At 48.8% G+C, this 27,914-nt stretch overlaps 2 protein-coding genes across 2 annotated transcripts in view; both read right to left on the bottom strand.

Annotated features, from left to right (window-relative positions):
• The window catches only part of stxbp5a (syntaxin binding protein 5a (tomosyn)), a 165,133-nt gene extending 155,474 nt beyond the window's left edge, over positions 1-9,659 (bottom strand). The window contains 2 exon segments of the mRNA XM_061242322.1: positions 6,026-6,123; positions 9,163-9,659. Coding sequence (XP_061098306.1) covers positions 6,026-6,123; positions 9,163-9,300 — 236 coding nt within the window. The 5' untranslated portion in view covers positions 9,301-9,659.
• Positions 9,660-9,778: 119 nt separating this feature from the next.
• LOC133128217 (uncharacterized) lies at positions 9,779-27,761 on the bottom strand. The gene is made up of 4 exons (XM_061241588.1): positions 27,675-27,761; positions 17,738-18,079; positions 12,586-13,534; positions 9,779-9,876 (listed from the first exon to the last, which is right to left on the bottom strand). Exons 1-4 carry the CDS (start codon positions 27,759-27,761, stop codon positions 9,779-9,781), a joined length of 1,476 nt encoding a protein of 491 aa, XP_061097572.1.
• Positions 27,762-27,914: the final 153 nt, after the last annotated feature.

Raw genomic sequence — 27,914 nt, 5'->3', positions numbered from 1 at the left:
GGCCCGTGTCCTCGTACGAGCTCAAAGCAAACACTCCATGCCATAAACCCTGCAAATGATGTGCAGCGATAACAGGGTTTAACGACGGCACGTTTTCAAAAAGGAGACCAATGGCCCGACCGCACTTGTGAAATACACACTGCAAGCCCAATCATAACCTCACCCAACAAGTTCACTCGAGGTTTTCTGCAAATGCCTGTTCAAGTGCACAACTAGGCCAATTTCGGTTGTGAACACCGTGCCCCCAAATCAAGAAAACAATAGTTACACTGCTGTCATTTAAACCAGTAGTCCCCTAACCCTGTTCCTGGAGATCTACATTCCTGTAGCTTTTCATTTCGACCCTAATTTGGCACACCTGATTCTACTAATTAGCTGCTCAATGAGATCTCTAGCGGTTTCAATGATGTGCGCTGTGTTAGGGTTGGAGCGAAAACCTACAGGATGATAGATCTCCAGGAACAGGGTTGAGGAACACTGATTTAAACCTAATCTCCCGATTAGGAATGAGTGCCAGACTGAATTTAAGGCCTGCTACAAGGCTGCCACAACCGCAGACAAGGAAGTACACTGACCAACAGCAGAAAGGAAGGCCTATGGCACCTTCTTGTCAGGTGGTAGTCCACTAGCAGATGTCAACTGCAACCGGAGCAGAGGGGCGAGAAGGGGACTAGTCTGCCAAATGAAACTGTGAAACTCTCACTCTCTGGGCAATCCGCACACTGCACCAGGGGACTGCTGCCCCGTCAGCGTTGGCATGTCAGAGTTTTGGTTTGAGACGGTGGGAGGTGTAATACCAGCAAAAACTAGTGTCTTAAGCTGATACTTTCAGCACCTGAGGGGCTAACAAAGCTCATTCGTGATTGTCCAGTTGCGTCCAACCAAAACCTTTGCCCAGGGCTTTTCTTTTTCCCTGTCATACTCCCTCACTGATCCAACCTGATCCAACGCCCTATTAAATATTAACCCTATTAAACGTGTCAATGGAATGTCCCTAGCTGAACGTTGTAATGGTGATGTCACAATCGCTGCGGGCAATCAAAGCAACGCAGTTCTAGAACACTGACAAAGGAAACATTCCAAAACCTGTTCTTCAGCAGCGTTAGGGCATTCCAAATGAAGAGGAGGAACGAGGAAGGTGTGAACTGCCAGAGGGGAGGTGAGGTGAGGAGATCTGGGCCTCCCAAAACTGGGAGAGCGAGAGAGCAGCCCCAAATTCCTGGCAGGCCGCAGCAGTAGCCTAAATGCTGCGTTCACATGGGCCACAGTAGACGGGAGTAGACGGCAAACCAGATGTCATTACAGTGGACAAAGAGCACGATGGAAAAATCGGATTAGCAGCAAAGAATGCTGTCAATGGCAAAAGCAGAAAGCATTTGCCATTGAAGTTGAAAAAGATTTACTTTTTCCACTATTCAGTATTCGATGGAATTCCAAACCGGACGTGACACAATGCAACACAACAACACAACATGGACAAGGAAAACACGATGAATTAATTCATCTTACTGTTTCCTCCCCCCCCCCTCCATCCATGTCTGAAACAGCCTCTATTATGAGATAATAACCAAGCAACATCACCATAGCAACGCATATTTTATGTGCTGTCCTGCCTGTTTTTCCCCGTACCATCTTAAAAGTGCTGTTCTGCCGTCCGCCGTCTACGGTCACCCATGTGAAGCACGGGAAGCAACAAGTTTAGCACACACTCAGACCGCCTGTACCATGAGTATAACACACACACTCAGACCAGACTCAGTCCGCCTGTACCATGAGTATACTGTTCCCCCCCCCACCCCCCACCCCCCTCCATCCATGTCTGAAACAGCCTCTATTATGAGATAATAACCAAGCAACATCACCATAGCAACGCATATTTTATGTGCTGGCCTGCCTGTTTTTCCCTGTACCATCTTAAAAGTGCTGTTCTGCCGTCCGCCTGTCTACGGTCACCCATGTGAAGCACGGGAAGCAACAAGTTTAGCACACACTCAGACCGCCTGTACCATGAGTATAACACACACACTCAGACCGCCTGTACCATGAGTATAACACACACACTCAGACCGCCTGTACCATGAGTATAACACACACACTCAGACCGCCTGTACCATGAGTATAACACACACACTCAGACCGCCTGTACCATGAGTATAACACACACACACTCAGACCGCCTGTACCTTGAGTATAACACACACACTCAGACCGTCTGTACCATGAGTATAACACACACACTCAGACCGCCTGTACCTTGAGTATAACACACACACTCAGACCGCCTGTACCATGAGTATAACACACACACTCAGACCACATGTACCATGAGTATAACACACACACACAGACCGCCTTTAACATGAGTATAACACACACACTCACACCGCATTTAACATGAGTATAACACAGACTAGAACAAAATATTTTCAAGAGAGAAAATATTTTGACATCACTCTTCTTCACCATGCCACAACGCCATTGGCTGAGCTGACAATAGGATCAATTAATCTGCATCCTGATTGGGCGGAAGGAGATGAGTTATAGGCCTGCCAGTTTCCTTCCTCAACTTATTTTACCTCCACATTTTTATTTTTCATCAGAGTTCCCAGCTCAGCTCAGCACCCCCCCCGCCCCCTCTCCCCTCTTTCCAACCCCCCCCCGGCAGCCAAAAAATCCAAATTGCTACACCGCAGGCTTTCTGCGAAGGCTTTACTGGTAAACAAGCAATCTTCCAGGGGGATTTCAGCACAAGGTACCAAGGCACACTAAAATCCACAAAAAATATATATTTTCGATCTCAATCTGATGGGTGGCGAGAGATGAGTCCGAGAAGGTTAAGGGCAGGAGACGTTCCGTCCGAATTACCCGAGGGGAAGAGGGGGGGTAAAGAAAACCCAAATACGTCGGAGCGTACCCCCACATCACAGGACCCGAGCCCCCGCGGAAGATTCATCCTCATTTTGCCCTGACCAGCGTTTCTCCCCTCGTATTAAACCCCCCCCCCCCCCCCCCCAAAATTACCACCCTCCAGCTGCAGCTTCGCCACCTTCCATCATCTCTAATTCTGCCCCGTCCCCCGTCCCCCGTCCCAAAACACAGCTGCACCCTCTGCTCCGGGACCCCCTCTGCTCCCCCACCTCTCCCCGCTCCTGAGAGAACCGTCACAGAACCAGAAAAGGGAAATTCAAGTTCTCAACCAGAAACAAAACAGGAAATACTCTTGAAGAGTCAAACAGAACAGGAAATTCTCTAGAAGAGTCCAACAGAACAGGAAATTCTCTAGAAGAGTCACACAGAACAGGAAATTCTCTAGAAGAGTCCAACAGAACGGGTAATTCTCTAGAAGAGTCACACAGAACAGGAAATTCTCTAGAAGAGTCAAACAGAACGGGTAATTCTCTAGAAGAGTCACACAGAACAGGAAATTCTCTACAAGAGTCAAACAGAACGGGTAATTCTCTAGAAGAGTCAAACAGAACGGGTAATTCTCTAGAAGAGTCAAACAGAACGGGTAATTCTCTAGAAGAGTCACACAGAACAGGAAATTCTCTACAGGAGTCAAACAGAACGGGTAATTCTCTAGAAGAGTCACACAGAACAGGAAATTCTCTACAAGAGTCAAACAGAACGGGTAATTCTCTAGAAGAGTCAACAATCGTAGGAACACGATTCCTAAGAAGACATCTGCAGAGTAGGCAACAGGAGAGTCGGTTACAATCTCAATACGAGGCAACCGACAGGTGTAAACCATTGCTTATCTACGTACGAGGTGGCCAAGACGTCCCGAAACAAAGTGTGAACAGAACGGCTCATTTTGCGAGAAACATGCTGACGGCACACCACAGCGTACATCTGCTCCAAAGCCTTAAACTGCGGCTAACATCCTCCTGGACCCCCTCCTTGACCCCCCAAAACCCCCCCCAACAACTTCTCAAACAACCCGGTCATGGGTAATAAAATGGGACCAGGACATTGGTGTCTTCACCTCTGGGTGAACCAATCACCAATCACAGTATGGTACAATGGTAACAACAAATAGAACAAAACAGGAATGGTGATTCTTTTTAATGCCTTCTGGCGACACTGCTTGGACACCGTAAGGGACCCGGAAGTATAGTCAGAAAGTATCTACCAATGGCTGTTGACTTAGCTCGGTTTCTCATTACCAATACTCTCTGTGATTGGTGGAGCTTCTCCCTGCTTATTATGAGGTCACACCACAACTGTAATATCCCTATTCCATTATTCCTGAATCTGGTCGACATCAATCAGGCACAGGACTTGGGGGACAAGACAGACTCTCGTCTCCTCCCCGAAATTTCCCCAAACAGCTCCGATTCGCCATCCCGAGAACAACCCTCACAGTGCCATGTCACCATCTGTAATCTGCCAAAAAAAAGAAAAGGAAAAGAAAAAAACAGAAGACAGAAGCCGGGGCTAAAATTAACTCGCTTCCCACCACGAAACCCCAGCAATTTCACAGGCACAAAAAGACAGACGTTATCACATCAGGCACTGGGAGAGAGGAGCACAGGACCCGAAATGGGGTCTCCACCGGCGCGCGTGCCTCCGCGTTCACGGTCCCGTGTCACGTGGTGATCAGGGATCCGGCGAAAATAAATTTAAATCCATCTTCCGCAACTTTAAAAGTTGCAGCACAAAGAAACCACGAGTGGCGGAAAATAACTTTCAGATGGTCAAAAACATTGCAGGCGTTTAGCCGATGCTCTTATACAGAGTGACTTCAACCACTTTTACATTTTACACTCTTAGATACGATCTATTTATTCAGCTGCAGGTACAGAGAGTGCCTAAAAACGTACAAAAACCCTGTACCCTATAGATGCATAAAATCCACTCATTTTAAACCAGTAAAGGTATGTATTAGTTCCCAAATAGAACACTGTCGTACCTTCTTACTATAGTTGGAAAATGTGCTCCTTAAAGCAGAAAAATGTGCCTCCAGTGTACCTGTATTTCTGAGAGAGGATACATTCTGAAACAGTTCAGTTCAGGTTAAGTGCTCAAAAGTACAGCAGCAGTGTTCTGCCTGGCAAAAGCTGCAAGCGCACACTTCCCTAAACATTATGCTACACTGCCATGAAGGCCACACCTTCCTCTGCAGTGAAGCACATAAAACCAAGAACTCCCTCGTTCCCTATCGAGTCACCTTCAAATTCACCAAAGGTCACACAGGAAACCGGCATGCTCGTCCGACAGCGCTTCAGTCAGGTTTCGATTCTCCGCAAAAAAAAAAAAAAAACTCCACAAGACATTAATACATTCCACACGTAATGGAGCAGTTCTCAAACCGAGGCTTACATGCTTCAAACGTAGCGACGGCTCCTAATCTGCATAAAGTTAATTTCACGTGAGGCGCAAAAACAGCAAACAGTGTATTAGGAAAATTACTGCGAGCAATTACCTAATCAAACCTTAATTGCCTTATCTTCCACAGGATGTACCGGCGAGGACTCGGTCTACCGAGCACGGGAAGAGGGTCGCCCGGGCGCTGGAGTACAGGCGCCGCTCCCCGAAAAACAACTCGCAACAACTCACGAAATACGCCCGCATTCCCTGACCGGCGTCCCATATCACACCAGAAACTAAAGACGGAGGCTTCATGCTTAATTCTCCGTGTCGGTACGAAAACAAGCCAGCGTGCATCAGCGGTCAAAAGTCAGTTATCGGGATCCTGTGTCCATTTTGTTGCTATGAGCACAAGCCTAATGGTACGATACATCCCCACGCCGTCACCGTTCACAAAGCACACAACAAGATCTCCACGTCCATGTGCAACCAACGCATGTGGTTTGCGTGCGCGTTCATCATAGGGCATCAGCAGTTACCCTCTCAACCGGCACTGCTCAATTGATAGTGTGGAAAAAGGAACTTACCCGTTGCAGTGCAGAACTCCTGATTAACGTGACGGGGGTTACAGTCCTGCATTTCACACACACACACACACACACACACACACACACACACTCTCTCGTGTGGCCGATTTGTGAGAGAAAAAGGATACAGCCTCAACGCTCCGTTCTGGGTCCCGATGGCCAGGATCTTCTGCACGGGGTCAAAGGTCATGGAGGACGGTTGATATGGAAACCCATGTCTGACAGTCTGTTTCCCCCGACGACGACGACGAGACAATGTAGAAACAGCAGGTACAGAGTCAGAACGGGATAATGAATATTTATCATGATCTGCAGTGAATAACACAGCATAAAAATGAATGAATCGTTACTTGAAAGCAAAACTAGATTAATAGGCCTTTGAGTATATCATGAGGAAAATCTGTAACTCAAAGTGTGAGAATTGTAAATAAAAAAATATATATAACATTTTCATCTTATAAGAGCATTAGAGTCAACGGTACCCTATTGTGAAATATGCAAGTCATAATGTTTGCAGTACGCTAGTATAAGCATAAATGCTGTCTTGTTGTCTTATTTAGGCATGTAGGCCTATTCAGTAAGGTTTTAGAACACATTTTACGCTCCATTTTACTCGTCAATGTATCGGCTGACTCGTTTAAGATAATTCATGGAGCCATAGTCCAGCATTGCCTCCACCCAACGGTCATGACAGTCACGCTGGTGCGGTTAATACACTCTAATGTGACCGTCACAAGTCGTCATCGTAATCCAAAGGTTGTGACTGACGCGGAGTCGCAACAATAACGCTCTCAGCGTGTCGTGCATTATGGGTATACAACACAAGCGCCGCCCTGCCGCTCGCCTGCACGGGGGATTTTCTGTTTGCTTAAGGACAAAAGGAGAGGCTAAAGCGTATTATGTAAGCGCTTCCCTCTGTACCAGACACCTGCCCGCATGCAGCAGTGTAGCCAGAGCATTGCAGGGCTAAAAGCGCCGCTGTGCAACAAGCGTGGAACCGCGGCTTTATTTTTCTCATATGCGTCTGAAACTACACCCAATCAGACATCTCCGCCCCTCCTCGACTTCTCCTTCCGACAGATCATTTTCTTGTGTGCGGGTGACAACTGGCCTGAAACGCGATTCATTTCGGTCTTTATTTTATCGGTTTTTTTGATCAGCAATAGGAAGCGCCTTGTGGTCCATGCAAGTATTATAAGCACACAGAAGAGGCAGTCCCTTCTGCTGCGCTATTGCCATAGAGAGATAGAGGAACACGTCACCGATATATAAATCATATGTTGATGCTTAATCGTGGAGATTTTTCAATTCTTCCTCATGTCCGTATGCCTTCATCATTTTTTTATTTTATTTATTTTTAAAACAATTGTAACCGTACGCGAAGCGTATATTGCTTTCACACTACAAGCAGGAACATATTTTATTCACTTTACCGGAGACGGGATGAATCATAAAACAATACCATCAAATGCCATGCGAAACGTTTTAATAGGCTACATGGAATATTTTCTAAACGGTCGCCCGCAGTATATGGTTAAAAGCGGAACGCGTGGTTTTTTATTCCGCAACCAATCGACGGGAGGGGCTCTAAATCTAAATGTAACAGACAAATAAATATAGAAACATCGTCAACTATATCCTGGAGACACAAACATGCATGTACCTACACGCATTCGCTTTGAGGGTCTTTAATTAATATTAGTGCCTGTGGTATTTTAGAAAGAAGCCACCAGAAATGACATCGTGTCCACTATGTCACGCATCAAATATAACAGTAACTAAAACACTGGTGCATTCGACATCGTTGCTACTGATGTTACATGTTCGCCACGAGAAATGTATACGTTTTAAGCCTGTGTTTACAGTCTAAAAATGCGCACACACCGGGAAAGGCTTGCACATTTTGAGGGCGTCCGAACCATCTGGAGAAGAACTGCCTTGTATGTTCCTCTCTATCACAGTCTCGTCCTTTTCATCCACGTCAATAAAAAAAATAATGATGATGACAAAAGGCTTCAAGTGCAGCTTTAAATAAAGAATGAGTGATACAGCATTTGAAATGGGCCTATGTATTTTTAATGTTACCGTTCATTGCACACAATAGGGCCGGTGAACTGCGTCTGTTTGGTTTTTTTTTTCTCCCCCGAACGTGGATTCAGCGCTGTATGGAACCGTTTCTTAACATATCAGGCCCCCATATTGCGAGTGACATGTTAATCCCTGCATAGTAGATTATGCAAGCGGGTTATTCCTTTTTCATCCCCCCTCCTCCCATCTCTCTCTCTCTCTCTCTCTCTCGCTCTCTCTCTCGCTCTCTCCCTCAAACAGTTTCATATAAACTGCACATGGATGGTTTGACCAGTATATTCCTTAGATTCAGGAGCAGACCCCCTTTAAAATTAGCCCACTTTTGACTTTAAAAACAAGGGACCAGATAGAGCGATAGGCACGGTCCATCGCTGCGCTCTTAGAAACGCATACCGGGTTATGCGCATACATGGGCGACATCAAGCCCATGACCAATCCAACCCAACAGTAGACAAAGCATATTTTCGTACAAAATAAATTACTCATCAACATTTATTTTGCTGCCTCGCCCCCCCTGACAGCCGCCAGGTACGGTTGGCCTAATGCAACATTTTAATTGTATATAAATGGGACTAGATCGAGATCCGAGGCGGCTTAGCTCGACAACTACACTGAATACATTTGTCAATATTTGGTGTCATGTTGCATGAATGGTAATGCGCGAATTCATAGGATTACTCGGTGTAGTGCTCCATGTCAGACGTTGCACCTGCAGTTTATCCAATTTTGAATCAAACCGTCGGCAACAATTAAGTAATGTAAACAAAATGTCCCGGTGAATAATAACGTTTTTAAAAAATAAAATAAAACGGCGATTCTTAGGTAAGGCATATCTGGTCACCCCCCACTATTCATTCTTGGCAAAGTAGAAATAAATACTGAGGCGTTTCCTGGTAAAAGTACAAACATTTTCTAATACTCAGGGTTGCGAGCTTTGAAGACCGACAATTTAATTGATAGCAGCTAGCTACCAAGCTAAGTGTGTTTCGTGTGTGTCCGATATACGCGTGTAACGTTATTGGTTATTTGTTGGAAACATTGGAGGAGGTGGTTTAGCCAGCTAGCTGGCACCTAAAAGGACAGCTCGCCAGAGATTTCGTGTCCAAAATAAAGAGCATGCACACGTTTATTTGTTGTAATAAGACACGGAGCACATTAAAATGACAGTTTCCCCCACCTTGCAGAGCTGAAAGTGCTCGGATTGGAGGGTCTCCTGGATCAAATCATTCTCCCGGTTTCCAGGCTGGGGCGACGCAGTGGCGGAGGACACCGCCGTCAGGCCGTCCAATACCTTCCTGATGTTAAACTTCTTCATTTTCCCCCAAAAAACACAGAGACGATGGTGTACCACAAAAAAAAAGGAGATCACCAATAAACGGACGGGAGGAGGGGGGGTGGGGGGGGATAGCCACACACTCGCTCTCTTCTGTTTTACTCTGTAAATCTCACATGTTAAGAGTGTGTTGTCACTGCAGTCTCCATGTCAAAAAAAAAAAAAATCGGTGCCCGTCAGGTTTTCTCAGGTTGCGATCGCTGACGAGTTTTTTTTTTTTTTCCTTTTTCAAGCGATGACTCTCTCTATCTGTCGGTTATTTTGGCTGCAGTGTCTCGGTGCAGTCTTTCCTGGGTCCGAGTCCCGCTGCGTCTCTTCTGCTTTCTCGCTCTGCCAGACTGTTTCCCTTCTTTCCCCCCCCCCCCTTCAAGCCCCCCCCTTTGCTAACACGGAAACGCAGCTGCAGCGCCGAGTCTGCGCAGTCGGCCCAGCACCCGGATGTTTAGCAGGGGCAATGCCGCTACCGCCGCTGGTGCTTCGCTGGCTTGTCGCTCGCGCCGTGATCTGAGCCGGTGGTCCCAGAGCTGTGGACGGTGCCAGGATTGGCATCGACTGCACCTGTAAAAATTGGGTATGCAGCCGCAGCGGAACGCAGGGAGGCGTCACACCAAAAACCCTTGTTGAACTTCCCCCCAGCCGTGCTTACTTCGCTGTCATGCTGGTTTATAGCCTACCACTAGCATCTTAGAACGCATGTTTGTGCGCGTTTTTCTTTGACTGGGTGGTTGGCTATTTCTGTACATAAAAATAGAAAAGCACCAGGGGAGATAAGAAGATGCATCTTTTTTCTTTACAGGAAAGGTGAGTCACAGATAGGCAGCCTTATATCCGTTGGCAGAATTGATCTCGCCATCACTAGGCTGTATTGTAGGCTAAATGTATCAAGTTATGCATAACCGTTAACCCAGACACAGTTGTGATCATTTCTATTCATATTAATCAAGCTACTAAGATGATTTGCAAATTAGGTTGCCTACATTTTTATAGCTAAGGAATATGTTTGTTCAATTTCATTGACCAAATCTATGACGTGAGAATACAGATAAGGTAGTATTAATTAGGTTACATAACTCATATACAATCAGTGAGCACTTCATTACAGGGTAGTTTGAGTATCTCAGAAACTGCAGCTCTCCTGAGATTTACACGCACAACAGCCTCTAGAGTTTGTTTGCAGAGAATGGTGCGAAAAACAAAAACAGTCAGTGAGCAGCATTTCACAAACGCGCTGTCAGTGAGAGAAGTCAGAGGAGAAGGGCCAGACTGGTCAAAGCTGACAGGAAGGTGACAGTAACGCAAATAACCACGCATTACAACAGCGGTATGCTGAAGATAGCATCTCTGAACACACAACACGTCGAGCCTCTAAACGCATAGGCTACGGCAGCAGAAGACTTAATAAGTCTAAAAATATGTAATAAATACCCAATAAAGTGCTCACGGAGTGCACAGATGCAGCCTGCATACTGTTGTTAGTCATTGTAGGCTTTTCATCAACCACAAACAGAATTACACATCCTTTACGATATTGAAAGCTAGTGTAACGGCGTCTGCGCACCAAAAAGTTGGTATCGCTTAGCAACCACAGAAACTTTTTAACTTCCACTTAGACAGATAGGCTCAGCGACCGATTAAATCAGAGGGCGGTAGGGGGGTGTGACGTCCACAAAGGTCATATCCAATTTCTGCTGATTTCACAGAACGTCGCTGCCTGCTGTGATCAGCACGTCTGTCTCGTGTGTAATCTGGTTTTCCGACCGGGTCAGGTCGAGGGAAAACCGCAGCACATGTAAAACACGGGTAATTTCAATACGCTCAAATTTAATGTAATAATAATAATTAATGGGCAGCCTGTAGCCTCGTGGCGAATGTGTGTGAGGGCCACCTGGAAGGTTGGTTCAAGTGCCAGTGCAGCCACAGTAAGATCTGTGCAGCCGTTGGGCCCTTTGAACGAGGCCCTTAACCCCACATTGCTCCTGGGTGGGAGTTGTCCCCTGCTTAGTCCAATCAACTGTAAGTCGCTTTGGATGAAAGCGTCAGCTAAACAACAAATTACTATTACGATTATTATAATTGTGAGAGGGACAAATGTTCCTGTATTGGGCCATACTGGAAGTGAACAAACCAATATTTGGACCCTTGAAGTGATAGCACTCCCAAACGTGTCGCAGATCTTCTTATCTTCGAAAGGGTGGTGACATATCCCATGTATATTGCTGGGGTGTCAAACTCCAGTTCTGTGAGGGCTTCTGCTGGGATTTGTAGTTTCCTATTCAATCAGCAGCCAATATAATTGTCTTGAGAGCAAGGTGTGTGGAGTATTTAGCCAATGAAAGACTTAAATTCATCACTCATAGTGTGCTGAAGTCAGAAGACACTGTGGCTTGAAGCCCCTGGTATGCTGCGTTTTTTCCCTCTGCCCTGTTTGTCACAAAGTTGTCCCTTGAATATTATTTGAAGTTAATTTGAACTGTGTCTCGCGCGGTTTGCCCCGAAGGGCCGTTTCTGAAGGGGACCTCACTCTAAGATAAATGCAGTTCCCTCCGTTTCTGAGGCCGTGCCTCAACCCAGGTCACGCTGGGAGCGATAACGGTTTCGCCAATGAGAGATTAACGTTTTCACATGCTAATCAACCGCGCTGAACACAATGCGTAGGTAACCACGCAAAATGACCTCAGAAAATAACAAAAGCATCTCTCTCAGGGCATTATTTTATACAATATTTAATATTCCAGTGCTATTTTGAGGGGAGAAGCAGAAATGAACTGAGATAGGCTGCTAGTTGAAATGGAATTGACTGGCAGCTCTGCTGTAAAATCCAGCTTTGCCAGCTTGAAAAATCTAGTTAGTCAAGCTGGTCATAAAGCTGGTCTAGCTGGGTATGAGCTGGTCAACCAGCTAGTGCTGATAGCGTGTCTGAACTGTTTCAAAACCTAGCTTGAGCTGTTTTTTCCAGCAGGGAGGTGTGCTACACCAAAGTAAAAGGTGCACACTCCAAGGATTAATCAAGCAAGAGATTACACCTCATTTCATTTTTATTGTCAGGGCGGACATGTTTGGACTCTGGGCTGTCTTCAGTAATGTATAAAACAGAAATGGAGACTTAGATACTCGCTGAAATGGAATGGATTGGCAGGCGTGTTAAACCAGACAAAAAAAACCCCCAATTCTGTGAAGTGAGAGGACTGAAGAATATGACATTTTGATGAGTGCGGTTTATTGGTTTATGGTTTTCCGTGTCCGTCTGTGGGTGGCCCGCTCGCCCACCGCCGCCGATTTTCGACGAGGTCGGGAACGAGATGAGCGTGCAGCGGAGTGTGCCCCAGCTCTGCCGGGACCGGAGCGGGGGGCTTCTATTCGGGGGGGGGGGAGAGAGCGGGGGGGGGAGACCAGGGGGGAGAGCTGGGGGGGGAGACGGGCTGGGTTGGGACCGGCCGGCCACAGATTGCTGGGATTGGAGCGGAGCCACTTCCATTCGGGGGGAGAGCTGGGGGGGGACGAGCTGGGGTGGGACGGGGGGAGAGCTGGGGGGGACGAGCTGGGGCAGGACGGGGGGAGACAGGCCAGGGGAGACGGGCCAGGGGAGACGGGCAGGGGAGAGACAAGCCAGGGGAGACGGGCAGGGGAGAGACAGGCCAGGGGAGACGGGCAGGGGAGAGACAGGCCAGGGGAGACGGGCCAGGGGAGACGGGCAGGGGAAAGACAGGCCAGGGGAGACGGGCCAGGGGAGACAGGCCAGGGGAGACGGGCAGGGGAGACGGGCCAGGGGAGACGGGCCAGGGGAGAGACGGGGCAGGACGGGGGGAGAGCTGGGGTGGGACGGGGGGAGACGGCCAGGGGAGACGGGCAGGGGAGACGGGCCAGGGGAGAGACGGGGCAGGACGGGGGGAGAGCTGGGGTGGGACGGGGGGAGACGGGCAGGGGAGACGGGCCAGGGGAGAGACGGGGCAGGACGGGGGGAGAGCTGGGGTGGGACGGGGGGAGACGGGCAGGGGAGACGGGCAGGGGAGACGGGCCAGGGGAGAGACGGGTCGGGCACAGATTGGCGAACGATGCCGCGCTGCAGAGAGTGTTGCCTGGCGGCGCCGGGGAAGAGCAAGCGAGCGAGCGGCCCTGCGGCCACGGCCGGTGTGTCCCGCGCTCCCGCACACAGGAGCCCCAGCGGCCTCCCTGTAACAGCCCCAGCGGCCTCCCTGTAACAGCCCCAGCGGCCTCCCTGTAACAGCCCCAGCGGCCTCCCTGTAACAGCCCCAGCGGCCTCCCTGTAACAGCCCCAGCGGCCTCCCTGTAACAGCCCCAGCGGCCTCCCTGTAACAGCCCCAGCGGCCTCCCTGTAACAGCCCCAGCGGCCTCCCTGTAACAGCCCCAGCGGCCTCCCTGTAACAGCCCCAGCGGCCTCCCTGTAACAGCACCAGCGGTGGTCACCTTCAGCCTCACTCACACAATCCGGGGCGACGAGACAATCTCAGGCAGTAAGAGCAGTCGTCTGGCAGTCGGAGGGTTGCCGGTTCGATCCCCCGCCCGGGCTGTGTCGAAGTGACCCCCTGAGCGAGACACCTAACCCCCAAATTCCCCCTGACGAGCTGGTCGGTGCCTTGCATGGCAGCCGATTGCCGTCGGTGTGTGTGAACGGGCGAATGAGGAGCATCAATTGTACAGCGCTTTCTTCACCAGCAGCAGAGATTGGCAAACCACACTGAAAACTGCGGTAATTGAGTTCATAATTTCTCAGCGCTGGAAACATATGGAAAGCCGTGATTGGTGGCTTTTTCTCCAAATGACTTATTGCGCAACATAATACGCCGTGCCGAAACAAAAACACAGGAGCGAAATGCCTGCCTCTGGAGAACATTCACTCCAATTTATTAAATAAAATTTTTTGGGGGGGGAAACTATTCACGCTCGACCTAACGCATTATCCTCTGCGCTTCGTCTGCGAATGTGCGCGCGTACGCATCTAGAATGCGAATGGGGACCGTGATTACCTCTCCCTGTTCCAATTCCACATGCGGAGGTCCCTGAAAATGAGGAGTTATTTCTGCTGTAAAGTCGTACCGGTTCCATAGCCCTCCTGAGGTAAAAATACCTGCTTTCACCGCCACCACCAAAACACAGTTCCCCAAGTCTTAATGCTGTACGGAGGCCCGAATCAAATCCCGCGTCTCCCAACGGAACGAGATGAATATGACATTATTTATTCACTTAGGAGACACACAGCAGCAAACAGTTTTATTATGTGTCGTATTTTATGTACAAGCTGGATATTTATTTCTAAAAATGGGTTAAATACCTCACCCAGGTACAACGACTGCTTTGCTAATATACTGTAATAGATGCAATTAGACATCCAATATATATAGCACAGGTGCTAGGTTAAAAGAACAAGAAACATACTTTCTTGTCAAGCTAGAAAGTAATACCCACACACTGTTGTTGATGTGCCCTGGTGATATATTGATTAAAGTGAGCAAGACAACATTTCGGCCAGTTTTGGTCTTTGTCAGGTGTCTTTGTATGGTCACCTGAGCACACCTGTATGAATAGACCCCACCAGAGACTTGAGCCCCACCCTCACCATGCAACAGGAGCTGGTCAGGGACAGGCGTGGTGATGTCACAAAGGAAGTAAGAGTTTGTTGGTGAATAAATGTAGTGATGTCACAAAGGGAAGTAAGAGTTTGTTGGTGAATAAATGCAGTGATGTCACTAACGGAAGTGGGAGTTAGTTTGTTGGAGAATAGATGATGCAGTGATGTCACAAAGGAAGTAAGAGTTTGTTGGTGAATAGATGATGCAGTGATGTCACAAAGGGAAGTAAGAGTTTGTTGGTGAATAAATGCAGTGATGTCACAAAGGGAAGTAAGAGTTTGTTGGTGAATAAATGCAGTGATGTCACAAAGGGAAGTAGGAGTTTGTTGGTGAATAAATGGAGTGATGTCACAAAGGGAAGTAGGAGTTTGTTGGTGAATAAATGCGGCAGTAGCTCTTGAGCAGTTTCTTGTGTTGTGTTCATGCTAACGGATGCCTGGTGACTGCAGGGGGCAGGAAAACCACAGTTAGGTGTGAACAACCCCCGAGGTCTCATTAACCTTTCATCGCAGAGGGGCATTCAGTCTCCCTGCTACAGCTCTACAACTTTTGAGCAACGTCTGAATAATGTCTTTTTTTTCTCTTTCCTTGCAAGCCTTAAGACCTCTCACAAGTTCTGCATCCATCAGAATTAACATAAATACTTTGTCTGGTATGTATGGCACTGTCTTATGTTTTTTCTCCCACTGGGGTTAAATTCTGTACTCTGTCCCCTATTACACAGGTCCTGGAGGGCTACAGTGTCTGCAAATTTTTGGAGCATTCTCAGCACCAGGGTTCATTTAAGTCACTGTTAAGGAGTCCAAACACCTTGTTCTCAAGGCCTGATTTGGCAGCTGATTGAAAGGAAACCACACAAAACCCGCAGACACTGTGGCCCCCGTGGGAATGTAGTTTGACACCCCTGATGTATCCTGTTTCTCAGAAACCTGTGGTTTATATTCTCACTGTGCTGCTGCATGTCTCTGGGTGTTGAAGAGTCGGCTTCTTTTTTCATCTGGGAGTGTTCTAGAACTCCACTGCTTTCAGTCACCGGCGGTGATTGTGACATCAGCATTAGAGTGTTCGGTGCGGAACATTCTAATCGCACGGCTACACCTCAAAGCGGGGATCATCAACTCATGGTCCTCAAAGGGCTGAGAGCAGGTTCTCCACCCTCCCTTTACCTGGGAGTCAGGTGTGAAGACAGTCTGGCCAGCCAGTAGCACTAATTGTTGAGTTAATTTACCAGGGAGAAAAGGAAACCAGGGCTGGGTTTGGATTCGAGGGCCGGAGTTGATGCCTTAAAGGGTTAATGGGAGTCTCGGCCGCTTGTTTTCCCACTGCATCGGAATGTAAGATGTCTGGGAGCGTTTGAGGCTCCTGGGGGCTCATTCCAATCCCTGTTTTTTTCTCCACCTTTGTCTTTCCCTCGCTCCTGACCCGGAAATCAAGGTCAGCCATATTTATGGACATTCCAACCCCTTGAATGTTCCTTCTCGGAGCTAGAAGTCGAAGTCGGGAACTCCAAATCGTTCCTTTGAGCAAGAAAACATCAGCGCATCCTTTCGCGGAAGTACTTTTTCGGAAAGCCTGACGTACACACGATCGACCTGCGGCTCCACCTCTCCCCGTCTGCCCCGTCTGCAACTGACGTGGCTCTCAGCTGATGTTTGAAGGAGCGAGGACGTTCCCTCTGCCTAATTCACGTTTTTTTCTGTCTCCGTTCCTTTTTCTTGCCACTTTCCTTAGCCTCTCCTGACGGGGTGGAACTGGGAGTAGATAAAAAAAAAAGAAAAAAGCGAGAAGAAGAGGAAAACAGAGGAGGAAAAATAAGGGATTGGAGCTGGGAGCCCCTGCTTTGTGTGGCACAGCGGCCTGCGTTGGCTGATAAGTGCGGCGCGCGGCTTCAGAGCTCCGAGCGCGCGGCCCCGCTGTGCGCAGCTCCCCTTGTTTATCCCCGTCTGAGGTGAAGTTTCTCCTCAAAACGCAATTTGTACTCCCCGCAGACAGCCTCCCGTGGACACGGCCTCACCCTGTCAGACTCTCCTTCTCCTTGTGCTTGTCGACGCTCCGCAGCCCAACAGCGATGGAGCCGGCCCATCCTTCATCTTTCCTTGGCAGTTAAACCGAAGCCAGATTTTTATTTTATTTTTTTCCAACGTCATTGCATCATCCCTCCTGAGCTGACACGTTGCCATAGCCTCCAGAATCCATTACCGCGCCTCCTGAATTAGGCTATTCTACTGTTCACGTTACGCTATGTTGAACCAGGGGTGTCGAACTACATTCCCACGGGCCGGCTTTGTCTCCGGGTTTTGTGTGGTTTCCTTTCAATCAGCAGCCAGTTCAGGCCTCGAGAACGAGGTGCTTGAAAACTAAGCTGGTCTAGCTGGATATGCGCTGGTCAACCAGCTGGTGCTGGGAGCTTGTTTGAGCTACTGTAGCTTGTCAACCAGCTACAGTACCAGCTGATTTAAAACATAGCTTAAGCTGGTCAAATCCTATCAAGCTGGGAGCTGGTCAGAACTGTTCAACCAGCTAAATGATGTCAAGCTGGGAGCTGGTCTGAACTACTCAAACAGCTGTTTCAAAACCTAGCTTGAGCAGTTTTTTTCCCCCGCAGGGAATCAAAGACTTAAATGGACCACTGGTGCCGAAGAACATCCAGAAAGCCAGCAGACACTGCGGCCCTCCAGGACCGGAGTTTGAGTTTGTGTTAAACACACAGAGCTTAAATACATCTTTTTTTACGATACTCTAAATATAAGCAAAGGCTGAAGTCGAGCAGATCAGCCATTTTAGATCCACAAAACCAGCTGAAGGTGAAGTACCTGAATCAGTGATTTTACCTGGACTACTCGACCTCTGCTGTAAAAGCACACGGAGACACGGCGGTAGTTTCGGGACTTCCCGTCGCATTCGTTGTCCGCGGCGGAGCCAGGGCCGTTACCCCGGCGACGGGGCCTGGGTTTGACCGCGACCCTGGGCGGGGAGAGCCGGGGCCGCCGGGGCGATGGCGGGACGATGGAGAGAGAACGGGCGCGGTTAATTACGCAGCGAGGGTCGCCCGCCAGCGCGGAAAGGGCAGCGCGTACACGCAGCGGGGCGTGCTTAATCCGCACCGGGGCGGAGACCCGCTGTCCCTCCCCCAGGTTACCGCGGTTACCTCGCCGCGGAAAGCCGGCGGGTCTCTGGGACGCCGCGACCGTCCGCCAACTGCAGCCTGCGGTCCGTCCCCCTTGCAGCTTCAGCGGGGCTTACTTAACTGTGTCCCAAGAGTTTAGCACGTCTTCCTTTTTTACCCCCACAATGGGCAGCACGGAGGCACAGTGGGTAGCACCGTTGCCTCACAACCAGAAGGTCGTGGGTTCGAAACCCCGCCCGGGCCTTTCTGTGTGGAGTTTGCATGTTCTTCTGTGCGGAGTTTTCCGATTTCCTCCCACAGTCCAAAGATATGCACGATTAGGGACTACAGATGAAGATGATCTCATTAGCTAGCTCTGGCACATTTACACTGATGTGCACTGTCCCTGCTAAATAAAATAAATGTGCACTGTCCCTGATAGATAATAATGACACGCGTTGGCTCCGTGATACAGTCACGGTTACTGGGGTGACACGCCTGGGTGGCAGCAGTCCAACACATTACGCCCTTCCCCGTTTGTCTCGGGTGCACCTTAACAACTGTACACCAGCGTACAATAAAGTTAATTAAATCACCCTGAGGGAGTGGTTGGGTTGTGGTGTGCATAGTAATTATGACATGTTGGCACATGTTATGTTGATATTTCAGATGTTACTGTTGTCCTAATAGATAAATGCCCGTACTGTATATCTGTGCAAAGAATACTACATTTATGACGGTTGTTCGGGCACTACGTTAATGCTGATTATTTACATCATTGCGGTTTTCCATCCGTAGCATTCTCCAATTTTGCATGGGTCGCAGTAAATCGCTAACTCTGGTAAGTCTGAAAAATAAACACTCTCTCCATTTCATAGAATCTAAAGGGCCGTCATATGTACAGTATTAAAGCACAGATCCACCTGGGTAACCTACATTTTCATGGCAGCCGTGGGATGTGAGGGAATACAGCGACATAATCAACATTCGGCGGTGGGACATCTTTCTCGGAGAGGACAGCAGATCCACACGGGCTGCCGTTCGGTTGTCTCTCATGTTCCCCGGAGTGAAGGGACGGGGGGGAACGCGTCGGGTAGCTTTCTCGTCTTTCGGGACGTGGAAAAAAAACTAAAACTTACAGTAGTGGAGTCAGCAGGGAGGCAGTCAGCACCTTTCCTGTGGCGCTCCTATGGAAAGACATAAGACCGGAATAATCTTAAGTCTTAAATCTGAGCGTACTTAACCCATTGTGGACTGAGGCGCCCTGTAGAAAACCCATAGACAGGCCTTTGCATTTCAGTGGTCATGTCAGGTCTTGAAAAACGGTCATATGATCAAACACACGTCACACCCGTCTGTTAAGGGAGATGTAACGCGCAGGTCACATCCGTCTGTTAAGGGAGATGTAACGCGCAGGTTGTATCTGTCTGTTAAGGGAGATGTAACGCGCAGGTCACATCTGTGTTTAGGGAGATGTAACGTGCAGGTTGTATCTGTCTGTTTAGGGAGATGTAACGTGCAGGTCACATCCATGTGTTCAGGGAGATGTATAACTACCATCAGGGGTTAAAAAGCACTGGATATGTCATGAAGGTGACACTGAAGGTATTTAGCGTTCCTGCGCTTTATAAACCCGAAACATCTTTCGGGACCAGAATGCAAACGTTTCCGCAAGAGGCTCAGATATTCTCAAGGTCAGCGCGGCTCCCGTCCGTGACCTTGAGCTGTAACGTAATTTGTCTGCGTCCTGTGAAGTGTCCACACGTCCTCAGCTGGGGGATAGGGAGACACGGCAGAGTGAACGCACACTGCATGCCTCATTGTTCTACGTCATTATTTAAATATATTAAAATGTAAAATACGAATACATTTTTCACCCCCCGCACGGAGAGACGGTTGCAAGAAACGGTTAACCTGGATCCATTCCAGTCTGCTGGAAAACTAATGATCCTAGGTTGAGCAAATGGCTTGTTTTTATGATGAAACTTTATATTAAGTCAAATAGTCCGTCACTCACAAATTATATGAATTATTTCTTGAAGTTCCTGCAAGTTCTGTAGACTCCCTGCATCTGTCTTATACGTCCGTATAAATATTCGGTATTCATACAGAGTTTATATGGGTCCAACGTTACACTGACAGAGTTGATTCAACACTGAACATTGCCATGTATCTGACTTCTCCACAAGCATTTTTCTGCAAGGACGCCACCCGGACTCAATTTAATGCAAACATTCACACGTCACTGATATCCCATGAGGCATATTAAAATACCTGCAGGTGTAACAATGTGGTCACGGTATCCCTTGTTTGCTTTAAGAAAAAGAGTCTGGATTTGAATCGCACACAAAGCAAGGAGTGTGGCTTTGCTGTCTGAAGAGAAACTACCCTCGTCAAGGTGCAATACCTTTGTGTACATCAAGTTTGGAGACACGTTTGATCTGCTACAGATTTCAAATCCAAGACTTACATTAAATTCAAGATTTTAGGCATGAAGCAGACACGCCTATACAGGCTGGTGTACACAGCTTACTTTTCAAACACAATACATTCGACAAGCAGGATATTTAGCAGTTCGGATTTTATGTTGTAGCAGCAGTGCCCCACCTGGGAATTGAACCTGCAACCTCTATGGTGCAAATCCAGTTGCCTAACCATTACTCTGCACTGCTGAAATGTGAAATCCTCCCACATGGTGGCAGGTCTGAGGCTAGCAGTACAGAATATGAGACGTGGAACACTCAAGAGTGAACTATGAATGCCTTTTAACCCTTTGACAAGCAGGTTTTTTTGGAATTTTTATTTATTTTTATTTTTTTACCCAGTACCAGTGTTCTAGAACTCCGGTGCTTCCAGTCACCAGTAGTGATTGTTACATCAACGTTCATTAGAATGTTCAGTAAGAACATTCTCGTCACACGTTTGTGACCTCACACATTAAACGGTTTGTGTCACAGACGACAGGAAGATGCAGGGCATTCTATGCTGTGTCCCTTGGTTTTGATTTTCAGTCACCTGTCTTCCTTACGTTTATTCTGGATTAGACTAAGCAGATGACAATCCTCTCCTTTGCGTAATGCAGAGCGAAGGACCTTACAAGGGCCCAACAGCTGTGTGGATATTATTGTTGCTACACCAGGGCTTGAACCACCAACCTTGCGGGTCCCAGTCATGTACCTTAACCACTAGGCTACAGGCTGTATTAGCACGTTAATATAGTTAATATGAAAATACTAATACTGCCAGGCCAGCTCCATTCGGGGTGCAGACAGATTTCTCATGCACAGGATAGCTTTAGCCTCGTACAGGGACTCAGAAATGAAATCAGGGCCTAAACTGTGAGCGCTGATGGGCTGATATGATTACCCAAGTTTCAGCTGGGAGAGAGTCAAGAGCTCCTTATTGGTAAACTGACCACAATCACCCCTGCAACAGATCCAATATATTTAGGCTTTAATAAGAACTAATTATTTTCCCCGTCTCCCTTCCTAGTCAATATACTTTATTACTTCAACATTGGATATCCTGGGTAGAATGTCTCTTATTTGCCAGAAGGTATCATGGTTATTATTATATTATTGCTGAATCATATTTAATATTATGTTAGCTACACACATTAAAGCACAGATGGACAGTACACTGTACTTATTTTAATATGATGAAATAAATGTATTATCCAATCATACGTTTTAAAGTACCTTCGGAATAATCACGGACTTGTTATCTTCTTTACAGTGCACTCACACACACACACACACACACACATAGATACACATGTGCACACACACGCACACACAGTACACCTGCCACTAACAGGAAGTGACAGTGTTGTTACAGGAAGTAGCAGTGCTACCAGCCCAGACAAGCTACCAGCACTAGCTTTATGACCAGCATGACCAGCTCAATTTTCAAGCTGGTGAAGCTGGCATAGCAGGATTTTTACAGCAGGGTCTAGCTCTTAGAAGGAACATTTAACGGGCTGGAATTTTCTTAAAGATGGCGGACCTCAATCGATTTGCAGGTCAGGCAAAGAACAAGGAGGCAGGAAGTGGAGAATAAGCGATCGGAAAGAACCCTGGGAAATGGGCTGGCGTCCTGGCAACGGGGGATCATGTGACCTTGACCACACGCGGGAGGTCATGTGACCCACGATGACCCTCGTCTGATCCTGCTGACGGACAACTGTCAGTCTCCCCCTGCTCCCCGGTGTGACTGACACACGCTCCATCACCACCACACCTACGGTTCGTTATTCAAACAGCAGCACGTAGGAGGTGATTACAGCTCGTTCAGCCCTCGGTGAAGAGAAACAGCGGTAGACAAACACCACATTTAAATTCACGACAAATTCCGTCAAAAGTTAGGGTTTGGTCGAGACACTGAACCCCGGGAGAATGTTTTGGCTCAAAAGGGTCTTGGAGAACTCCAGGAGTGACTGTAAACAGTCGTGTGCAAAAAGCAGGGCCTTTGCTTCGATGCCAGTTTACAAGCAGACTAAACATTTATTCTGTTTTGGACAATGTTTTTCCCCATTCCATGTTATTGGCGAGGCAGCGCTTTGATTTGGCCTCCCGTTGGCTCTTCCTCTCCGGTCTCTGTGCTGCTTCACTTTGATTTTTCAGGCTTTGTTTCGCCCGAGGCTCACAGCTGAAAGCAGGTCTGTGACAGTAAGGGTCTGGCCTGCGCCCCAACCCCCCAGTGTTCTCTCTCACTCTGTCTGTCTTCCTGTCTCTCTCTCCCTCCCTCTGTCTCTTCTTCCCTCTCTCTCTCACTCTGTCTCTCTCTCCTTCCCTCTCTCTCCCTGTCTCTCTCACTCTGTCTGTCTTCCTGTCTCTCTCTCCCTCCCTCTGTCTCTTCTTCCCTCTCTCTCCCTGTCTCTCTCCTTCCCTCTCTCTCCCTGTCTCTCTCACTCTGTCTGTCTTCCTGTCTCTCTCTCCCTCCCTCTGTCTCTTCTTCCCTCTCTCTCCCTGTCTCTCTCACTCTGTCTCTCTCTCCCTGTCTCTCTCACTCTGTCTGTCTTTCTGTCTCTCTCCCTCCCTCTGTCTCTTCTTCCCTCTCTCCCTGTCTCTCTCACTCTGTCTCTCTCTCCTTCCCTCTCTCCCTGTCTCTCTCACTCTGTCTGTCTTCCTGTCTCTCTCTTCCTCCCTCTGTCTCTTCTCTCTCTCTCCCTGTCTCTCTCACTCTGTCTCTCTCTCCTTCCCTCTCTCTCCCTGTCTCTCTCACTCTGTCTGTCTTCCTGTCTCTCTCTCTCCCTCCCTCTGTCTCTCCTTCCCTCTCTCTCCCTGTCTCTCACTCTGTCTCTCTCCTTCCCTCTCTCTCCCTGTCTCTCTCACTCTGTCTGTCTTCCTGTCTCTCTCCCTCCCTCTGTCTCTTCTTCTCTCTCTCTCCCTGTCTCTCTCACTCTGTCTGTCTTCCTGTCTCTCTCTCTCCCTGTCTCTCTCACTCTGTCTCTCTCCTTCCCTCTCTCTCCCTGTCTCTCTCACTCTGTCTGTCTTCCTGTCTCTCCCTCCCTCTGTCTCTTATTCCCTCTCTCTCCCTGTCTCTCTCACTCTGTCTCTCTCTCCTTCCCTCTCTCTCCCTGTCTCTCTCACTCTGTCTGTCTTCCTGTCTCTCTCCCTCCCTCTGTCTCTCCTTCCCTCTCTCCCTGTCTCTCTCTCTCTCCCTCCCTCTCCTTCTATCTCTCTCACTCAAATTCGCATTCACTCAAAATACTCTCTCCCCGTCTCTGCTCTCTCTCAAATACACTCATTCAAAATACTTTCTCTCTCCCTGTCTTTCTCTCTCCTTATCTCTCTTAAGATGTGCCAGGGCGGGGAGACGGTGTAGGCGGGGGGTCGGGGCAGTCAGGCCACCCCCCCCCCCCCCCCTTGCACCATGGTGCCACCCAGCTCTCGTCCTCCTCTGGATGACGGTGAGGAGTGTGGGATTATCGCGGTTAAAGCCGTGTTTGCCGTGCGGCCAGCGGTGAGTGTGAGGAGGGGGCGGAGGCGGATTCACACCGGCTTCATCGCCCGTCCGTCGCCGTGAGCCTGGCTGCACTTTCACATTCACCCACCGTCGACAGCACCTCGGCTGAATCATCCCGCCGCACTGCATCCTGGGACGCGTCTCCTCCGGGGCAGAGCTGGAAGGGAGGCCCATGGCCATCACAGTTCCCCCCCCCCCCCCCCCCGGCCGAACTCCCCACCTCCGGCCGAAACCCCCCTCAGCCTGCCGGGAGCGTCTGGGACGATGTATAGAGCCGACGCACGTTTTCATTAACATCCCTGTGGGAAAAAACAGCTCAAGCTGGGTTTTGAAACAGCTGGTAGCTGGTTGACCAGTTCAGATTCAGCTCTCAGCACAACATGGTTTAGCGGGTTGACCAGTTCAGACCAGCTCCTAGCCTGACATGGTTTGACCAGCTCAAGGTATGTTTCGAAACTACTGGTAGCTGGTTCACCAACCACCACCAGCTCATACTCAACTAGATCAGCTTCATGACCAGCTTGACCATGCAGGTAGACCAGCTCATACCCAGCTAGACCAGCTTTATGACCAGCTCATACCCAGTTAGACCAGCTTTATGACCAGCTCATACCCAGCTAGACCAGCTTTATGACCAGCTCATACCCAGTTAGACCAGCTTTATGACCAGCTCATACCCAGCGAGACCAGCTTTATGACCAGCTCATACCCAGTTAGACCAGCTTTATGACCAGCTCATACCCAGCTAGACCAGCTTTATGACCAGCTCATACCCAGCTAGACCAGCTTTATGACCAGCTCATACCCAGCTAGACCAGCTTTATGACCAGCTTATACCCAGTTAGACCAGCTTTATGACCAGCTCATACCCAGCGAGACCAGCTTTATGACCAGCTCATACCCAGTTAGACCAGCTTTATGACCAGCTCATACCCAGCTAGACCAGCTTTATGACCAGCTCATACCCAGCGAGACCAGCTTTATGACCAGCTCATACCCAGTTAGACCAGCTTTATGACCAGCTCATACCCAGCTAGACCAGCTTTATGACCAGCTCATACCCAGCTAGACCAGCTTTATGACCAGCTCATACCCAGCTAGACCAGCTTTATGACCAGCTCATACCCAGTTAGACCAGCTTTATGACCAGCTCATACCCAGCGAGACCAGCTTTATGACCAGCTCATACCCAGTTAGACCAGCTTTATGACCAGCTCATACCCAGCTAGACCAGCTTTATGACCAGCTCATACCCAGTTAGACCAGCTTTATGACCAGCTCATACCCAGCTAGACCAGCTTTATGACCAGCTCAGACCCAGTTAGACCAGCTTTATGACCTGCTCATACCCAGCTAGACCAGCTTTATGACCAGCTCATACACAGCTAGACCAGCTTCATGACCAGCTCATACCCAGCTAGACCAGCTTTATGACCAGCTCATACCCAGCGAGACCAGCTTCATGACCAGCTCATACCCAGCTAGACCAGCTTCATGACCAGCTCATACCCAGCTAGACCAGCTTTATGACCAGCTCATACCCAGCTAGACCAGCTTTATGACCAGCTCATACCCAGCTAGACCACCTTTATGACCTGCTCATACCCAGCTAGACCAGCTTTATGACCAGCTCATACCCAGCTAGACCAGCTTCATGACCAGCTCATACCCAGCTAGACCAGCTTTATGACCAGCTCATACCCAGCGAGACCAGCTCAGATCTCAAGGCGTAGCTGGACTTTACAGCAGCGAAGAGAAGCGCTCGACAGCATTCTGTCGTTTGTTTGCTTTTAGTTTCCTTCCTTCCACTGGTTCCCAAGATTCCCGTTTCTGAGGTCAGGGGATCATTTCCTAGATTTCCACAATTCCCACCAGGAAAACACACTGTGTCCTGTGCCCGGCAACAGCGCACTTGTTTAAAATAAATAAATAAATAAATAAAGGCATGAATAAATCGCCATTGTCATGCAAAAGGCTAGTACGTGCCGTGCCTGAGTGCCATTAATCTTGATGTACTGTCAAAGTTTTATAACTGATGACGCCATTTCGAAATCACGCCATCTACCCATAATGCTGTGCAGGTAAATGGAAAAGGTAAGCAAATATTTTTGACATTTGTGAGAACTCCTTTTTTTTTTTTTTTTTAACAGATACAAGTCATGTACGTTTTCATTTCCTGTTTTTTGACAATACGGGATGACAGAAGTGCTCTAAAAACACTGCATACCACGGCTCTGGGGATCACAAAACGTTCTCGCAATGTTGCTGCAACACCTTCAAAACGTTCCAGTAACATTTTGTGTGAGCAAAACATCGCATATCACGACTTGTGAGGATGTTCGACACAAACTTCCATTAACTGTGGCCTCCTGGGAAATCACACAAAAACAACAAGGAAACAAATCAACTGGAATTAAAGCGGCCTCCCCTCTGCCTTATTACAAGAGCATCTTGGCTTCAGGACCACCATCTCCCGTGTTTCAAATGGCACATTAAACACTGTAAGACGGTGCGTGTCTGGAATGGATCCCCGCGGGCTATTAATTTGCGAACATTTAGTTGTAATTGGGTTGATGTAGCGTAATTACAATGTTGTCTCCTTCGACTCCTGAGATTACCACGCGGATGCCCCACTCAATATCTCACACCACCGTTAGAGCGCTTTCACGCAGGTGTTAACACAAGGGCAATACCTTCCAATTTGCATCTCGACACCTTTTGGCGTAAATATTCGGAAACTGTCAACTAGTTTTCCCGGGAAGGATTTTGTCGTCTGTAATCGCCACGGTGACGGGGGACTCGTGCGGTTCCACCGCAGGTCGGTGCGATTGTCTTTCGCCCGGCCCGGCCAAAGCTTTCCGGAACGTTGTTATGAAATACGAGGATCTCCTCTGAGTGGCAAGATATGGATACAGTCACCAGAGGACCTAGAGAGCCTTTACATCCAGACGGAAGCTGAACTCTCTCTCTCTCTCTCTCTCGCTCCACCACCCTGGCAGGACCCTGATAAAAGGTTCCTCTCCCACACTCCTCTCCCCGACCACCTCGTTTGATCCCCCCCCATCTCTCACGCCGAGAGTGTCGATATCGGGTTTATTTATTATTTATTTATCATTTTCTCGGTCGAGACGGTGACACACTGCCCCTTGAGCGCAGCAGAGGCCCCAACGCGGTGCTAATTTCGGCCGGCCCCGTCCGCCGGTCCCGGTGTAGTCTGAGGGGGTACGGCGGTTTGGGAGGGGGAGGGGGGTTGTGTTGAGGTGCCGGCTGGATGGAAACTTCAATTTCAGAACGGGCCTCGGGCTCCCCAGGACCGCGGGAGCCTGTCCTTATCAGAACACGCCGGTTCTCCTGCAACGCTCCAGGAAGCCGTTCGATCGCCGGGGAAGTTTTTTTGGGGGGAAATTGTGCCCTCGAACAGGCAGCTCTGTCTAGTCTGTCTGCAGCCACCCGCGGAGAGCAGTCCTCCGGCCCCACGGGCGTCTGGCCCGGTGTGGCGGCCAGCTCAGTGGCGCCCTCTACTGGACAGGAGGCTAAAGCAGCACTATTTTCTTTGACTAATACCTTTAAATGAACTGGACGTCGTCAGTGTTTCACACATTCAGATACTGTGCTTTATATTTAGCAGCAATATAGATTAAATATAGCATGCTTACCATGACTGTGTGTGTGAGATAAGTCATGTGATCTCTTACCTGGACCACCTGCCCTGGAGGCCTTCCGTGTGCTGATGGAGGGGGAGAGGCGTGCCCCGGGGAGGGGTCAGGGTTCACCTGTAACATGTCCCCAATCTCCAGGGCACCGTCCACCAGGGGGCGACATTGGCTCAGGAGGTAAGAGCAGTCGGAGGGTTGCCGGTTCGATCCCGCCCTGGGTGTGTCAAAGTGTCCCTGAGCAAGACACCTACTCCCCAATGGCTCCTGACAAGCTGGTCA

Source organism: Conger conger, chromosome 5 (genome assembly GCF_963514075.1).
Source record: "Conger conger chromosome 5, fConCon1.1, whole genome shotgun sequence".
Taxonomy (NCBI): Eukaryota; Metazoa; Chordata; class Actinopteri; order Anguilliformes; family Congridae; genus Conger; species Conger conger.
Note: the sequence above shows the minus strand (reverse complement) of the source record. Positions and strands in the feature narration are given on the sequence as shown.